General features: G+C 45.4%; 1 protein-coding gene across 1 annotated transcript in view; it reads left to right on the top strand.

Moving 5' to 3' along the window:
• LOC147620971 (protein CHROMATIN REMODELING 35-like) overlaps positions 1–18,107 on the top strand; it is a 53,471-nt gene extending 35,364 nt beyond the window's left edge. The window contains exons 3-4 of the mRNA XM_086825263.1: positions 13,061–13,213; positions 16,028–18,107. Coding sequence (XP_086681389.1) covers positions 13,061–13,213; positions 16,028–17,878 — 2,004 coding nt within the window. The 3' untranslated portion in view covers positions 17,879–18,107. The remainder of the gene's footprint in view (positions 1–13,060; positions 13,214–16,027) is intronic.
• The last annotated feature ends 512 nt before the right edge of the window (positions 18,108–18,619 follow it).

The following is an 18,619-nucleotide window of genomic DNA, read 5'->3' as shown; positions in this document are numbered from 1 at the left end:
TGAGTGTGTATGGCTGCGTCGTCTTATGACTGATATGGATATTGCAGTGGAGGAGCCCAAACCTATCTATACTGATAGTCAGAGTGCCATTGCCGTGGCCAGGAATCGTGTGTTCATGCTTGTACGAAACACATTGAGATTCACTATCACTTTGTCCAGGAGAGACTCCAGGCAGGTGATATCAGTCTGATTTACTGCCCTACAGATCAGAATGTGGCAGACATCTTCACCAAGGCACTACCACGTCCGAAATTCGAAGCATTCCGCACTGCTTTGAATTTGTTTCCTTTTGGTGGATGATGTACAGTGATCACATATCACTCCAGGGGGGTTTGTTGGGTTTTATGCTGTGTATGTACCCAGGGGAGTGCTAGTGATCATCAGTAGGTTACTGGGGCACTTTTTACTTCAGTTAGTGGAGGTTTTTTCCCCCAGTTTAGCTTAGTTTCACTTATAAAGGTTCATAAGTGGTTTGGTCCACCTGGCACTATTTATGACCGGACCATGTGAACACTTTTTAGGTCACATCTTTTATATGTGGCTATTGTACTCCTTTTTATTATATGATCAATATATGAGCAAGCGTGTTCCTCTCTCTCTCACACGCCTCCTGTTGGTGTACCTTCCAAAACCCTAACCTTAACAACCATTTCCCACATTGTCCAAGGTACCATCAGCTTTAAATTTGGTGCGAAAGATCCATTTGGTTCCAATGAGCTTCTTATGACGAGGGTGATCCACACGTGCCATTACGGTCAATGCTTTCGAGTTCTTGTTCCATAGCATGTTTCCAGCATGGAAGTTTGATAGCATCTTTCCATGATGTTGGCTCATCATGCGCCATAGTACGGAAAAAACGGAGGCAAATGAGGCATGAGAAGTGAGACTGGTGGACCGACGAGGACCGTCCAAGGGAGTATCACGAGGAAGCATGCCAGAGTCACGCATGGTCTGGTGGTACCAGCGGGTAAAGGGTCCTTGGGTGGCTATTGGGAGGAGGAAGGCTCCTTAAGACGCGGAGTAATGGTTGACTGATTGGGTTCATGTGGCACAGTCGGAGATTCTTGTTGGGGTGGTATGGGCTGTGGAAGATGAAGTAAATCCCACTCATCAAAGACAATGTCTCGACGAACGAAGACTTTGTTTGATCTAGGATCAAAGACTTTGTAAGCCTTTGATTCAAAAGAGTAGCCCACAAAAATGAGCAACTCACTCCTTGGCTCATGCTTACCCCTTGTGTCATTTGGAGTGTGTGTGTACGTACGACACCCAAATACACGGAGATGAGAAACAGTCGGCTTTTCGCCATAACATGCCTTGAATGGGGTCCTGTGAGTGACAGCAACCGTGGGGCAACGGTTCAGAAGGTATACAGAAGTGTTGACCGATTCTCACCAAAGGCGTTCGGGCAGCTTTGCTGCAAAGAGCATGGCATATCCATAACGCTGCGGTTCTTGCGCTCGACCACTCCATTTTGTAAGGGGGAGTTGGTGGAGGTGAGTTGGCGTTAAATGCCATGCTCTTGCAAGAACTTGGTAAATTGATGGGAGATAAACTCACCACCATTGTCACTGCGAGCAATCCCAATTGAGACGCCCATTTTGTTTGCGACTAACCGAACCCACGTGGAAAAGTATTGGAAGGCATTTGATTTATGCTTCAAGAAATACACCCACGTACCTCGAATAGTCATCTACAATCAACATGTAGTAGAGAGACCCATTCAAGGAGGGAGTTGGAGAATGCCCACTCAAATCAAAATGAATCAACTTGAGTATACTTTGAGCACGATGAGTGGCATGATGTGGGAACGGTGTACGATGCTGCTTGACATGGCTGGCAGACATCCTTTGTCAGTTTGAGGCGTGGTATGCCTTCAACCAACTGGTCTCTAGACAACTCATAGAGTGTCATAGGGAAGATGACCATAGCAATAGTGCCATAGTCGTTTAGTGTTCGAAGGAGCTTGAGTCACATAAGCACGAACCCGATGAAACTCAGAACCCTCGGAGGATGGTTCAGATAAAAAAGTAGACATCCGGTATAAACCATCCTTCAGAGCTTGACCTTTGGCAGCAGCAACAAGACCAGCAATCTCATCAATTACCTCGACAACTTGCTTGTTGAAGTAAACTCCACAATCGAGTTGGTTTAGCTGAGATACATAAAGTAACTTAAGGCCCAAGTTAGGGACAAGATAAACATTATCCAAAGTTGCCTGGTTGGGACCTGTGTTAGTGTCAAATAAGATGGTGCCAACAACAGATTTGATGGGTATCAGTGTGTTGATGCCACATCGAACTTCATCCTTAGCAAGAGGATCAGAGATGAAAATGTCAACATTGCGTGCCATATGGTGTGTAGCTCCATTGTCAACTACCCAAGTGACCGGATGGCCATAGGGAAGAGTTGGGTGGGCTTCGATGATGGGCAGAGGAGGATTATCAGGTAACTGACAGATCTGAATGAAGGCAGATGTTGTCACACGTTGTGACAGCCTCGTCGAGGTCTTTGTTTCTTCTTCCTTCTGGAAGAGTGGCCAAAGTCAACCTTGTGACTTGAACGACATTGGCCGAGGGGCCGGCATGTGGTGTAAGTGATGACCAATCAGACATCTCTTCCGGGGTGGCAAAAGAGACTGACTGGGAGGGGGAACCTTGAGCGACCTGACAAATGGGTCGCCACGGAGAGGATCTAGACCATATCAAGTGTGAAAGGACACTCTATTCATATAACTTGTACTTCTATATTATATGGATGTGACTCACATGCAAGGGTTGACTTGCAGTAGTGATCACCACACACTTTGGGTCTTGCTCTCTCTCCCTCTCTCTCTTTTTGTGTGAGCTTCCTGTTTCTTTTTTGCAGCTAACCCTAATCTATAGGAAACCCTACTGTGTGTGAGTTTCAACATTTGGTATTAGAGCTTTCCTGCTCCTGCACGCCATTGGACTTCCGTCGCTATTCGGCAGCCTCATCCACACAGTTCCGACGCTCAGCAGTTTCCATCTGGCAGTTCTAGTCAGTTCCGTCCTGCAGCCATTCCTGCTCCACCGCCCTGTCAGCCCTATGTCGCTCCTTTCTGCCTCCGTTTCGGACCATGATACTGTCCAGCACACCATCGCCGCCCAGCTCGTGGGCGGTGCTCTTTCTACAGCAGCACAAGTGGGCGTAGCTCCGCCACACCTATGCCTTACGTGGCATCTTCTGAAATCTGCCTTTTTTTTTGGGTCTCTTCTTCTGACAGCTACTCATTGTCCGTCGTTGTCGACCGTCCGTGTTTGTTGACTTCGTTGACCTTCCGTGTTCCGGCTGTGACCCGTTGATGCCGGCTCTGACCTGAATGCTGGTCGCCCTCGCTGCCGTCTACCACCCATTCACGCCGGCTCCAACGCTCACCACACCAGCTTGCTGTTGCCATCTCCTACCCGACTGGTCCTTGCCAGTGTTGCCATCCCTAGCCTGCCTGCCTGCTGCCCTCCAACGACCCCGTCTCCAGCACCGACTGACGACAGCCTGCCTTGCAACCAAAAGTTGCCATACAGACACCTACCCACGGCGCCTGCTCTACAGTGTGCGCCTCCACGTGTACCTACTCGCCTCCAGTGTACCGGCTATGCAGGTAAATTAATTTGCTTTCACAAATATCAAGTACCAGACATTTGCAGGTACACAAATTTGGGGGTTTGCGCCTAGCAGCCTCCGCAATCACACAACCTCGCAAGCAACACCACAAGCAGCCCGGTACTCTGCCTCTGTCGAAGATAGGGAAATAGTTGGTTGCCGCTTATTGCTCCAAGAAACTGCTCCTGAGCCAAGGGTAAAACTGTATCCTGAAGTAGATCTTCTCGTGTCTGGATCTCCTCCCCAATCTGAGTCACTTCAACATTGGAGTTGACTCCATCCCCTCTTGTGTAAAAGAGTCCTAGATCCTTCGTACTCTGCAGATACCGCAAGATCCGCAATCCTGCGTCCCCATGAGACTTCAATGGTGTCTGCATAAAAGAGCTCAACAGCCCCACGGAGAAGCTCAAGTCCAATCTGGTGTTCAGCAACCAGATCAATGAACCAACCAACTTCCGGTACTGTTGAGGCATCGACTGGCTCACAAGGATCATTAACGGTTAACTTTGTGTTTGGGTCCATTGGCGAAGTAATAGGCTTGCAGTTCTCCATCCCAAAGGCCTCAAGCAACCCATGAACATACCGTTGCTGAGAGACAAAAAAACCCCCTCTGGGTCTGCCAGATCTCCAATCCCAAAAAGAAGTGGAGTAAGCCTAAGGCGGTCATCTCAAACTCCTTTGACAAGGCAGCCTTCGTCACACCAATGTGCTCCACATGACCGCCGGTGAGAATGAGATCATCCACATAAAGGATGATAATCGTAACCATGTTGCGTTCCCGAAAGAGATACAGGTTAGGATTTGCAACCGATCTCTGAAATCCAGTCCGAACAAAGAAGGAATCAATCTTCTGTTTCCAAGCCCTGGGAGCCTGCTTAAGACCATACAAGGCACTCACACGATATGCAGGTTTGTTAGGTGGAGAACTGCCTGGCACAAGATCTATGCGATGATCCTTGGGCCTCTGAGGAGGTAGTTCACCTGGCAATGCATCAGCAAAACAATCTTTATATGCATGCAGAAAATTCAGCCTATCCTGAGTCCAAACATCCACATTTTGATGACTTGGTTCAATGCTATCATGAACAAAAACCAAGTACGCAGAAAGACTCTTTTTCATTGCTTTACTAATCTGGATGTGAGATACAAGTGGGATAGAATCCCCTTCCTTGCCAACATCAATAACATGCATGCGGCCTCTATGCATAAAGGAAATCCTGTTTGTCTTGTACTCTTTGCGGGGCTCAAGCCTATGATGCCATGGCTTGCCAAGCAATACAACGCATCCATTAAGTGGTGCAACCAAGAAATGCTCATGATCAAGGTAAACCTGGATATGTATGCGCAACTTCCCAATAAGTGGGGTAACCTGCACCTCTTTACGAACAAAGGCAGCTTCTGTTTCAATTTGAGGCCCCATGTCCTCAACCTCAATACCCAAGGCGGCTGCCATGTGAATAGAGATGAAGTTATCTGTTGCACAATCATCAGACATAAATAGGGCGGTCTGATCCTTGATATGACCTCATGCTTTGCATACCATCCTCTCTTTTCCATCATGCTCTGTGTTTCCCTGCACATCGGGAACTGCATGCACATTTGCCTTGGTTTGCTTGTCCTCATGCTTTGGTTTGCGGTTAGGGCATTGTCTAAACAGATGCTCTTTGCTGCCACAAGAAAAGCATTTCCCTTCCTTTGCATATTGCTCCCTTTGCTCGGGGTCAAGCCAAATTTGTTCTTCTTTGGCCCATGATCCTTGGATGAGGTATTTTCAGCTTTACCTCCCTTCTGGACCTCCCGAAAGCTCTTTTTAGGTGGCTGTCCACCTTTTTGCAGGTTTGGGACAGCCTTCTCTTTGCCCTTAGAACCCCCTTGATCTTGCTTCATTTTGAGCACCAATTGCTCTTTAGCAAGAGCAGAGGCTATAAGCTGTTGCAGAGTGTGTTTCGGGTGCAATTCAATGCCTGAACGATAAGCTGGTTGCAATCCGAAGAGAAACTTCCTCTTTCTTTCATCCTCGGAGATTTGCATAAATTGAGTTACCTGAAGCAACACTTTCCAAAACTTATTGACATACTGCTGCACACTTTCATTATCTTTTTGCTCAAGTCTATCCCACTTTTGGGTGAGAGTTTGCTCCGCATTAGGAGGCAAGAATTGGGCATAAAATTTGTCCTTAAACTCTTCCAAGTGCAAATGGGATCTTTGGTGGTTTTTTCAGTGATCCACCAATGGGCAGCTGTCCCCTTCAAGAACATGCTTGCATGATGAATTTTGGACTTCTCAGTGAAGTCCTCATCACTAAAAGCAATATCAAACTGGGCCACAAAAGCTAGCACCTTAGAGGCATCATACTCTCCATGAAAGGCATCAAATTTCACGGACTTGTCCCCTGCCTTGAACTCCTTGAGCTTCTTGGGATGTGGTACATGTTCTTCTCTTTTTCTCTTCCCCTTATCCAACGCGGCAGCTCTCTCTGCATGAGCTTCATGGGCAATGATGGGTGTTTCACTAGCCAAAGTGACATGGGTCTTTCATTCTTGTGGTCACACTGCATGTGACGTCGTTGAGAAATGCCTTGTCTCACCATGAGACAACTCAATAGGCAAGATCTTTTGGCTTGCATGTCGACCACTGTTCCCTTGAGCATGCATAAATCTGTTTCCTCCTGTGCCACGAGGAGTGGATGCATGGCGAGAGGTGACCGATACTTCTTCTTAATGCAAGTATGATCTCAACCTTTGAGAGGCTGGGTCTCCATGCTGCAAACGGGGTGGATTCTTGAACATAAGCTGTCCATCCTCTCCCTCTTTAAGGTCACCCTTGTGGATGAGATAAGAGAGTGCCAACTCCCTTGGCTTCTTACCCACTTCTTGAGCCATAGACTCAAAAGTCATGTCCACCATAGCATTAGCTTTCTTGGCTTCTATGTCACTTTGTACATGAGGGTCCTCATGCAAGTATTTCAGCTCTTGCTCTTTTGCCTGCAAGAGCCTCTTCATGTGCTCCAACTCAGCCCTCAATGCATTGGGCTCTTCCTCGTGCATGGGTTCTTTACCACGTGATGGCTGTCCTGTATATGCAGTGTCATAGACTCTCTCAAGAGGCTTGTGCCTTTCATGCAATGCATCGGAATCCTGTGAAGCACTTGATTGGCCCCTCGTATTCGGCACTTCCAATGGGTTGCCCTAGCTGTCCATTGAATTAAGTGTTCGTGCTTGCTTCTGATCTCAAAACTCCGTGTCTCCTCTTGAGAAAGAGAGACGACCGGGCTCTGATACCAATGTGACCCCTCCCTAGAGGAGACCTACAGATCGGAAGACAATATACACATATTTCGAACACTTAATTTAACTGTTATTAAACAATGGAAACAACATCAGCAACACAAATACTGGAAATACTGAAAATACAAATGACACCAGCACTGGGGCCAGAAAGAGCCGGCCCCCCCTCAATACTTTTTGTATTTCTTGGAGTATTTATATTTGTACAAGTGTCAAGGGCCGGACAGGCCAGATTTCTCCACAAGGGAGTGAAATGACACCAGCACTGGGGCGGTAAAGGCCTTCCCTCCCCCTTTTGTATTTCTTGGAGTATTTTTATTTGTACAAGTGTCAGGGGTCTGACAGGCCAGATTTCTCCACAAGGGAGTGAAAACAACCAAATAGAACTGGTTTAAGTCGATGAAGAGGTGTTGGGCGGAGTAGCCCCAAGTCACAGGCTCATTCCCACCTTCACTGGGTGGACAGCTGCCTTCTATCGTCTTCCGGGACCGTGCACCAACAGGCACGCCCGTACTAACGCAGGCCAAGGGTACACGGCGGAGGGAACGTGGCCTGGTTCTCCCCAATGAGCTTTGCTCCCAAATTTCCTGGTGAGTCTAACCTTCACTGGCTCTCTCAGAAGCTCTGAGAGCGTGGTTAACAACAGCACACAGGGAAATATACTAGCCATACCAGGAAGAATTTCCTGAACATGGTCAGCATATACATGCCATGCTCCTGTACTACACAACTTAAAGCATTTTCTGAATTTAAATTAGCAAATTTCAGATTTATACAAATGAGAAAAAGAATATGAGAGCACCTGGTACGGTGACACGCTAGGATGCGGTGTGTGTGGACAAGATGAATCTGATACCAATGTAACACGCAACGGAAGTATTCGTAATTAAGGATCCTGTCACACAAGTCTCACACCGCCTTTTGTATCTTGAGTTTCGTGAGTTTCGCAATCCACTTTTATGACTTGAAACTTTAAGAGATTGAGAGAGAGAGAGAGAGAGAGAGAGAGGGAGATAAACTATACACCGTATGGGGTCCCAAATTATCCACTGAAGGGCTCCCTATCCTGTTACCGGAATAGTATTTGCTTTATTACTTTGAAAAGACTGACTGTGGACTGACGATAAGCCAAATGCAAGATCTCTGAGGACCAAGAGTCGGGCTGAACTGTACACGGCTGTAGAAGCACCAATGATGACCAATCTCAAGCCTATGCACTCTTCCCAATGGAATGAGGGAAGGCTGCAAATCTGAGGCTGAGGTATGGGCTGATTGGGACTGTTTGTAGGCTATGTATGAATGCTGAGTTTTACCTTCACCAAAGTGCTGTAGCAAAACGATGAAGATAGGTATGCTAAAAACTGTATGTATGCTGAAAACGCAAGGTGTCCTGAAGGGCTGAATGCTATAGATGCTGCGTTTTGATGAATGAAGGCTGAATGCTCATGCGTTGATGCTCCTAGGTGCTGATGGATGAAACACTGAGGGCCGGTATGCTGAATGCTCCACAATCGCTTATGCTCCTTGGGCTGAAGGCTCCAAGCGTTGATGGCTTGTTGGCTGAATAATGATGTTAATGATGGAATGGTGCAAAAGCAAACCTATATATATGCTCCCAAGTGCTAGTCGGTTGGTTGTGAAGCTGGCCGATTGTGGCTATTTATGCTACACGACTTGTTCATGATAAATAAATGGTATTAAATGCTGTAAATTATGGAAGAAATGCCAGATAAATACTAGATGTTATTTGAAGGCTTCTGCAATGATGTATATGCAATGGATGAATGATATGCAATATGCAGAGTGCTTTCTAATGCAAACCCTAAGGTTTCTATTGACTCTACATGCATGAATGAATCTCTTCAAGTGGGTTAAGGGACTTGACTGACTGATTGACTCGCTGTGGCTGAAGAAAAACCTACGTAGCTCGTGCCTAACTTATCCTGGACTGAGGATTACAATGGGGTCAAGGTGTACGACAATTATCATCCTAAAGGGTACTAATAATGTATAATGTTGCATTGATGATGATGAGCCATCTTGTCACCATGCACTATAGTGCAGAGTGCATGTGAAACCATCCAGATTATTTATCATTTTTTTAATGGACGCATGAGTGAGTGAAAACCCCATGATGGCACAACTCAATAGCTGCCCGCTCTGCTCATTCGACACCGACCGTGCTTCATCTCACATCAGAGGGACTTTGTACTAGATTTCATTTATTAGTATACATATACTCACTCATCTACTCCATGCTGTATTGATTTGCTCTGATATCTCATACATCCGGTCTTTTTGTCTTTTTGCCCTCACATCCACGCCCTAGAGGATGAATATTAGTGATCTTGCCGGGCTTGTTGATGAGGCTAGCCTACAAAAGCTTTCCACTTGTCGGGCGCTACCAACTAGCTTGCATATTGATGTGCAGGCCTCAAGAGAGGCAATTGTCTGCGAGGAGCTAGAGGTCCGCTTTAGAGAAAGACGGACAGGGAGGGGCGGCATTGGTCGGGGTTCATGGAGTGTGTGCCATGGAGTCCTAAGGAAAAGGACCAGTGGTGGCAACACGGTGCCACAAAAGGAAAGAAGAAACCAAGCCCTCTCCTTCACGCGTGGAGCGCGAACCGTGCGGGGGGGTCGAAACACGAGGAAAAGGGGAGGACGAAGGGGCAGGGCGGGGGCAGATCAAGGCCAAGATGCAAAAAGGAGGATGAGGAGGTGGCAAGGGTGGGGGAAGGGCCCGGGGGGGGGGTGGGGGCTGTGTAGAGGCGGCGGAAGGAAGAAACAAGGGGGGGAGATGAACAATGACTGACATAAGCAGAGGGGGGAGAAAGAAACGCGGATCGAGAGGGCCAGACGGCGGGGAGATAGGAAGAAAGGGGCGTAGGATGGAGGCGGGGCGGAAAGAAGCCGAATAAGGCGGAAGCAATTGTTGTAGATTGTTAGAGGCTAATCATGGAGGCTCACAATGGATTAAGGCTTGGATTAGCATAATGATTGGCTAATGAGTTGGGATTAATGTTAATAACAACATAATGACAATGAGAATAGAGATGAGATAGACACACACTTGATTAATTGATGTGATGCTTCTTTAATAGGCTTGAGATACAAGGATTACCTTAGTGCATAAGCATGTTTAGATGAGGGTTGGGTGCTAATAACGCTCCCCTTGATTTGTGGATCTAGATCCCCTTTTCCATGATTCTGTCCATCATCCATCTAGGCTACGTTGAATGCCCCACATGCATGCATCCCCACTTGCAAATGTAGAGATTCCTTGGTAAATCTTTTCCACTTTACATGCTCTTTTATGTGGCTTTGATTCACTCTAAGGTTATAGGCAAAACACCTCTGGCTTTGTGGCTCCCAGCCTCCCCCATAATGTGTGAGTATTGCTTGGCATTTCCCAACAAATTCCCCCTCCAAGTAATAGCCACCTATTACGGGCCACGGCATACATGGATTGACCTCTATTTTGGTGACTCACCATCTTTACTAGGTATCCTAGATTTATATGGATTTTCACATAGGGTTACACCATTTTGCATTCGGGGTTTACAACGGGTAGATTTCTCAATGGGGTTGGCCACTGGTCTTGATGTTTAGAAAGCCCAATCTTCTTGGACCATGTGTGCCTCTTCTAAGCAAGAGGCTTTGTCACCTTGATTTTCATCTTCACCTGCAAAGTTAGCTTGGGACTGTGCCTTCTTCTTGAAGTAACAGTCCTTCTCAATGTGGTTGTTCCTACCACAAAAGTTACACTTTATCTTGCCTGTTGCTTTTGGTGGTCCTTTGTTGAAGCTGTTGTTGGTGAAGAAAGCCCGATCTGGTCCATGTGTCCTTTCCTTGATCTTCTCCTCTTCAAGTAGAGCAGCTGCTATGCCTTCAAAAGTGGGAAGGTTCTTGAGAGTAGAAACTAATGTTGAGTAGGGTGAGGAGGACAACGATGGCATCCTTGTCTTGAATAGGTCCTCCAATGGATGAGAGTTGGAGCATTAAACTCTTCATGAAGTTCAAATGAGTAGAATTTTCATGATGAGATATATCCAAACATAGAATCTTATCTTAAAAAAATCTTAGAATTTCTCCCTTTAGCCCCAAACATATTCTCTAACTCCTGCCATGCCTCTTTAGAAGTGCTCTTGCTTGCTATGCAATAAATCATGTTATCTTCTATGCCCAATGCAATGATGCTAAGAGCTTTCTCATCTCTCACACTCCAAACCTTATCTCCCCCTTCAAGACATGGATCTTTTCCATTAACAATACCCCATAAAAATTCTTGCATGAGCATGAACTTCACCTTCATCTGCCAGGTGTGGAGACCCTCTCTTGAGAATTTTTCTATTGGGTATGAAGACATGAAGCAAGGTCTTACACAGGAGACTCTCCCAAGCAGTGTCTAATGCTTTGACAACCAGGATTAAGGCTAATGACACTCTAAATCACTAATTAATGATAACTCTCCCTTAATCATAATGTGCAAGAATACACCAAAGCTTGGAGAATCAGAATGAGCTACCAAATGAGAGGAAAAACGCTAAATGAGGTTATATCCTTGAATAGCAACACCCGAATATTGGTTTTGACGAACCAAGCCCAAGAATTAACACTGCAATTAGTGTTAATCACTGAAACTGTGTAGATATGCAGATTTGGGGGTACTGGCAAAATTGAGCAATGTGAGGCAAAATTGGTGCAGGTATACCTTGTGCTCTTGATGGTATTGGTATGTCCAGGGCTTTGGTGGTTGTAGAACACTCCACTTTCCAGCTCGTTTTTTAAGAGAGCAGTGCGCAGGTTCACAGAGCTAGATCTCCATGCTGCTGGCATTGTTGCGCAAAACAGCTGTCACCATCGTGTTCAGCATGCTCAAAAACCCCCAGGGCTAGCTCCTTGGGTTCTGATTTGATGAGATGAAGCAGATGAAGCTGTTCCCCCAAAAATGATGGCGCCAGCTGCAAGTGCTTGATCAGCACTGATTCGCGCAAATCCGCCATCCTGGAGCTGTGTGAGGGGACACCTCGGCTTGAGGAAGATCAGGCTTGAAGGGATTTGAGTAGGGATGCAAAGGCTGGCTGCTATGAGCTGAAAATCAGAGGTGGGTAGAGAAGGATTAGTGAAACAACTAACTTAGGTAATGATGATTAACAAGGTGATTAAGATCTAGACATGGATAACCAGGGCTATGATAACAAATGTTGTAGATTGTTAGAGGCTAATCATGGAGGCTCAAAGTAGATTAAGGCTTGGATTAGCATAATGATTGGTTAAAGAGTTAGTGTTAATCAAACTAGCATTAGCATAATGACAATGAGAATAAAGATGAGATAAACACATGCTTGATTCATTGATGTGATGCCTCTTAAATAGGCTTGAGATACAAGGATTAGCTTAGTGCATAAGAATGTCAAGATGAGCATTAGGTGCTAATAAAGCTCCCCTTGATTTGTGGATCTAGATCCCCTTTTCCATGATTCTCTCCATCATCCATGTGGGCTAGAGGTCAATAGTGTGGGCTACATTGAATGCTCCACATGCATGCATCCCCACTTGCAAATGTAGAGATTCCTTGGTAAATCTTTTCCACTTTATGTGCTCTTTTACATGGCTTTGATTCCCTCTTAAGGTTATAGGCAAAACACCTTTGGCTTTGTGGCTCCCCCATAATGTGTGGGTATTGCTAGGCATTTCCCAACAGTGATGGCCAGGTGACAGCAGGGGAAGGAAGACGAGAGAAGGAGAGACGGGGCGGGGGTGATGGGGAAGGGGAAGGCGCTCGAACGCAGGCAAGGGGGCTCCAGCTCGAGCACGCGTAGCTGTGAATCTTAGAAAGTATTGCAAAAAATTGTCCCTTCATAAATTAGGCCTCACATGGGCTGATTTTGCTGGGCTGATTTTGCTGCTAAACCCAAATCCTAACTTGGAGCCCTAGCATGATGCATGTGAGGATTGGAGCTGCATGTGCTAGGAATCGGTTTTTTTATTTTAACTCCTGGTTTTAAGGCTACAAAGTTGTGATTCTTGAAATAAAGATCTTGTCAGTATTTTTTTGCTTTATGAATATTTGTTATTTAAGCTGTTCAGCTTTTAGTAAGGCAGTAAAAATGCAGGGTATATATCTTACTGCATTGCTTTGTGTTCAGGGACAAGGGGAGAGCCAAGTAGAGTCAAGAAACAAGGAAAATCATGAGTGCAACCATGAATTTTTTGTAAAAGATGATGTGGGCATGGTGTGCACTCACTGCGGGCTTGTTGGCCAAGACATAGAGACTATATACAATTTCACGTGGGGAAATGTAAGCCGACTTTACTCTCTTCTACCTTTTGGAAATGTTTATAGGATTTTTTAAATATAAAAGTATATTATTAGAACATTAAGAGATGCATATTTTGGTTGCCACCTACCATCACTATCTAGAGGAAGTGAATAGCATGTTCAAAGGTGTTTTATGCCTCCCAATTTGGGCATCTACGTGTAACCATACATCCTTTCCCAATGAGCTTCAGCAGTAAGTTCCGCCAGACCAAGGATATACATCAGGCGGTTGTAGCAACTCTGGATCATCGCTGCTTGCCCTTCCCTAACGGTAGGTTTTGTGCTTGGGATGTCTAATTACCATCAGCCAAACTGCATCATCCTTACAAAACTGCATCTTTGTTGAAAGATGAGGCGATTCAATCCATATCCAAAGTAAATGAAGGTGGAGGATGTCCATCCGGATAACTCCATTCAGCTCATTTTTGCTGAGGTGGCAGTTGGGGGCATCAAGGCTGTATTGGAAAAAGATAGTGTCATGTGCACACATGGCTCATAATCCAAGGCTAACCCTGCTAGGCAGCAGAATAAACAGCTAGATTAGGGCTCATGCCAGGACCAGACAAGGTACAGAAGATCGTCCAAAGGACAAGGACCCTGTTAGCCAGTTTTGGAGTACTTCTGGAGCAGGTTGGCAGCCTATAGAATTTATCGGGATTTTCTGCTGGCCGACCAGCAGTTGGCCAGCTTCTTGGGCATGTTTGTGCCTATAAAAGGCATCTCCTTGCTCATTGTTTGGGATCTTACTCCTTGATGGAGGTCCCTGGAGTAGCCTTTTGGAAAGGCCTAAGGCCAAAGATATTGTAACCTTTTTAATATGCTATGAATATACTGAATATACAGCCATCTCTCTCTCTCTCTCTCTCTCTCTCTCTCTCTATTCTTTGTCTATGCTGATTGTTCGTGCATCAAGTGTTCCTATGCAGTGCTTAGGGCTGAAAGAAGACTTCCGCACATCACAGTTAGCAGGTTATCCATTTGAATGCCATGGGAAAGAGTCATCTGATAGTCCTATAATACCATCCACATACAGTGCTAGCCAGCTGTATTGAAGAGGCAAGTGCAATCCTTGGTAGACGCTCAGGTGCTAGGGACTAAACCCTATGAAGATAGGTGAACTTCAGAAGATTGTGGAGGATGAGAAACAGCCTGCTGATCTTTGAATCAGTGAGAGAAATGTCCAGGCCAAAGAGGGCCAGATTTGTGCTTGAGCTTATACCTGGGTACATTTATTATATGTGCAGACAGATGGGTGGTATAGGTGGTCTCCTTGGACGTGGATTTTCAGATATCAGGCCACTGCATGCAGTAGTTGATACAGATTGGGAGATTATTGCGAGCCTGACAGCTTGGAAAATGTGGAGGTCACGATGCATCGAGACCATTGATGGCACAAAGGCTTTCATTTTTACTCTCTTTCACTTGTGTGAACATATTCGTAGACCTTTGTTGCCACTGGAGAAAGATTCAGAGACCCTTCTGGATTCTTGGAGAGAGGGGGGGGAGGTGGTGGCTGGGCTGAGGAGACCTTAGTTGCTTGCTGGAATAGAATGTACCGAAGAAGGAGAGACAGCATTTGCTTGTAAGAGCTATTATTTTGTTTTGATTGTTTATGTTGTGTCCACCTCTCTCTCTCTCAGCTGAGAAGATCTAACCAGATAACCTGGTTGGTGTTCTCATGAGAAAGCTGGAGAAAAGGGGAGTCCAAACTGTACTGAAGGGGTAGCGGTCCATGCGGAGACCATATCTTGAGAACAAAGTGGAAACTCGGGCATACCATACTCCAGGGTGGCCCTCGAGTGCTAGTTGTCTCGAGAACTCCAGGACAAGCCTTGGGTACCTGTGGGAATCCATGGGACTGATGCAATGGAGGTATGTGACTATCTGGAAGAGCGCATCCACTACCGTCTGGGCTGCGGCAAACTCTACCTGGAGAACCGGGTGTGGACTCTGCCAATCCACATATTGGATAAATTTGGCCCCTAGAAGGCTGCTTCATACATCAAGGCTGGTGTGACGAGAGAGAGAGAGAGAGAGAGAGAGAGAGAGAGAGAGAGAAGAAGAAGAAGAAGAAGAAGAAGAAAGAAAGAAAGATATATTAAGCGTCTACGAAAGACCCTATGGGCCTATGAGACCAAAGAAAACAATAATGTCCATGGCATATCTCATCATTAGATATGCATGGAACGGAAAATAAAATAGAACAAATCAAAACTCTCTCACTGGAGTGATACAAGACTATCCATGGAAATCTCATCATGGAATATTAGGAACATGAAACATGAGAGAAGCATCAACCCCCAATAGATGGTATATACCACTCCAAAATATCAAGCATGGGCCTAATGAGTATGGCCGAGAGGTCTCCCTTAGCTATGTCACGTGGAAAGATCGCTCGATGGCGATGGAGCATGTCCTAGATCTGGAGCTGATGAGGGGATCGTGCCCCCCCCCGCGACTTGACCTAGATCCCTTCATCAGCTCCAGATCCAAGACGTGCACCATCGCCATCGAGCCACCTTTCCACGTGACGTAGCTGAGGGAGACCTCGTGGCCATACACATTAGCCCCATGCTTTGTATCATTCCAATGAGATAGTTTTGATTTGTTCTATTTTATTTTCCATTCCATGATGAGATATGCCATGGACGCTTAATCATTTGTATTGTATCATTTTGGTCATAGGCCCATTGGGTCTTTAGTAGACGCTTAATCTCTCTCTCTCTCTCATATGTGATGATTGCTTTTGAGTCTTTATGCTGATGTTAAGAAATGGTTTTGTGCATGTGTCCAGCCTCTCAGGAGAAAGCGAAGAAAAACACAGCTTCTTGAGAAGGAATTAAATACAGCTTTAGCTTTAGATGAGCATTCTGATGGGTTGGAGTTATCCATGCAGCAGACAACCCAATCTCTTGTCTTGCATCCACTATACAGCGACAAGATGCACATACATCAGAAAGATGGATTTAACTTCCTACAACGTAATCTTATCCAAGATGAACCTAGTGGCTGTATTCTAGCACATGCTCCTGGAACAGGAAAGTCTTTTCTCATTATTGCATTTCTGCAGAGCTTTCAGAGCACATTTCCAGAGGAGAGGCCTCTAATCATTGCGCCCAAAGGAATTGTTTGTGTGTGGATGAGAGAGTTCTCAAAGTGGAAGGTTGAAGACATCGTGGTGTTCAACCTGTATGAAGCTCACAGTACAACACGGCACATATCAGAATCACAAGATTGCGATGACAATCATGTTGGTGCCCAACAAAAATACAGTCAGCTTCAGATGCTCAGAGAGTGGAAGGCAAAAAAGAGTGTCTTATTGGTAGGTTATTCCATGTTTTCCAGGTTGGTTAGTGACCATGGCACCACGGTTTCCTTGGAGATCAAGAAGCTTCTTCTCGAAGTTCCTGGGCTCCTCATACTAGATGAAGGCCACTGTCCTCGGACCAGATATACCCAGATCTTGGAGAGCCTGTCGCAGGTGCAAACCAAACGGCGTGTCCTCCTCTCCGGCACACTCTTTCAAAACAATTTTAATGAGCTCTTCAACTTGTATCACCTTGTGAGACCCGACTTCATGGCCTCAGATGCATCATGTACAAAAAGCCTACTAGAAGCACTGATGAAAACAAGCTCATCACCCATGAGAACCAGGGTCACTACATCAAAGTCCACAAAGAGGAGATCAGGCAGAGAAACACTAGAATATAAGCTGTTCGAGGGTTTGGGATGCACCATTAAGTCTGGAGAAAAGGAGGAGAGAAAGGGTGCAATTGGCCTGCTTCGCCGGCTCTCCCGGTCCTTCGTTCACTGGTACAAGGGGCAGATTTTGCAGGAGTTGCCTGGTTTGATTGACTTGACCATTATCTTGAAGCTGACTAACATGCAAGAAGAAGCACTTTCCTGCGTGCAAACCAAGCTGGAGACACCAATGGATCGGGGCATCAAATCTGCCATGGTTTGCATACATCCATCTCTTTTAAAAATTGACCCGGATGCAACAGATAATGATGCCACCTGCTGGCAGGATAGTGATGAGGACCCAAGGAACAGTGTGAAGACCAAATTTGTCCTTGACATGCTGCGGCTGTGTGTGCCATTGAAAGAGAAGATTCTACTGTTTTGCCAGTATCTAACCCCTCTTTATCTTCTAGAAAGAATGCTGGTAAGGACTTGGGGATGGCACCGGAATAAAGAGATCTTGAGGATTGTAGGGAAGATGTCCCCTGAAGAGAGGGAGACCATGATAGACAGGTTCAATCAAGATCCTAAGGCTAGGATACTGTTTGCATCGATTAGAACGTGTGGAGAAGGTGTGTCTCTTATTGGGGCTTCTAGGATTGTGTTGCTAGATGTATCGTGGAATCCAGCAGTCATACGGCAAGCCATCAGCCGTGCTTTCCGAATCGGGCAGAAGAAGAAAGTCTTTGTTTATCGCCTAGTCGGAGCAGGCGCCATGGAAGAAGATGCTCATTTTAAGGCATGTGAAAAGGAATGGCTAGCAAAGCAGATATTTGAAGGTAGTAATGATGAAGATTATGCTGCATACTTCCATGAAGTCAATCCTCAAGAAGAGGACACTTATTTCGAGAGTGCAGACTTGAGGGAGAATGTCCAGAAATGCTTTAGATGTTGTTTTGTCTAGTGTCAAGTTCTTTCCATGTCATGCCATGCTAGAACAAATCTATAGTATACCACATGAATTGTATACTTCTCAAGTGATGTTCTTCAGCATCTAGCTTTTTGTATACAAGATGATCTCAGCTTTTGGAAATTAAGAGGAGGATCAGAAAAGTCTCAAGGATCAGCTCACTGTTTTTTGGTACGGTTGAAGATGCATCAATGTGAAAAATCATTTGGCTTCATTTTCAAAATCGACGGGAACTCTTGATAATGTACGCTTTTTACCCAATGTGTATTCTTTGACTGGCTTCTTGAAAATTTGCATGTCTTTGATAATCGAAATGCCAAAAACGGGCATGACGGCCCTAAAAAGGAAAGCTTGCTAGTGGTGTGTGTGTTCACTGTTCATCCTTGGCGCACATGATTCAGACAGCTTGCAATAATCTCTAGTTGTCAACTTTTGTCTCCACTGTCTCCACTGTCTCCCTCCTGCATGTCAAACAAAAGTCATTTGAGGTGTTTTTGGTTGATAAATGTAATTCCATTCCCTGAATGGAGATTGAGCTCGCATCCTTAGTTTGGAAGCACACACTAGTACTTCAGAGTGGCCTTCGAGCATCTCCTATATCACGACACATCAAAATTTCCATTTTTGTTCTAATAGCATCTAGGGAATGCCATGTGCATCTTCTAAAAAACATTTTGATAAGATTCATGGTGGCTCAAAGGTTGTGATGATAAACATGCCTAAAAATACTAATTA

The sequence above is a fragment of the Cibotium barometz genome, chromosome 31 (genome assembly GCF_041138505.1).
Source record: "Cibotium barometz isolate CiBa-2024 chromosome 31, ASM4113850v1, whole genome shotgun sequence".
NCBI lineage: Eukaryota > Viridiplantae > Streptophyta > Polypodiopsida > Cyatheales > Cibotiaceae > Cibotium > Cibotium barometz.
This window is presented reverse-complemented; position numbering and strand designations above follow the sequence as displayed.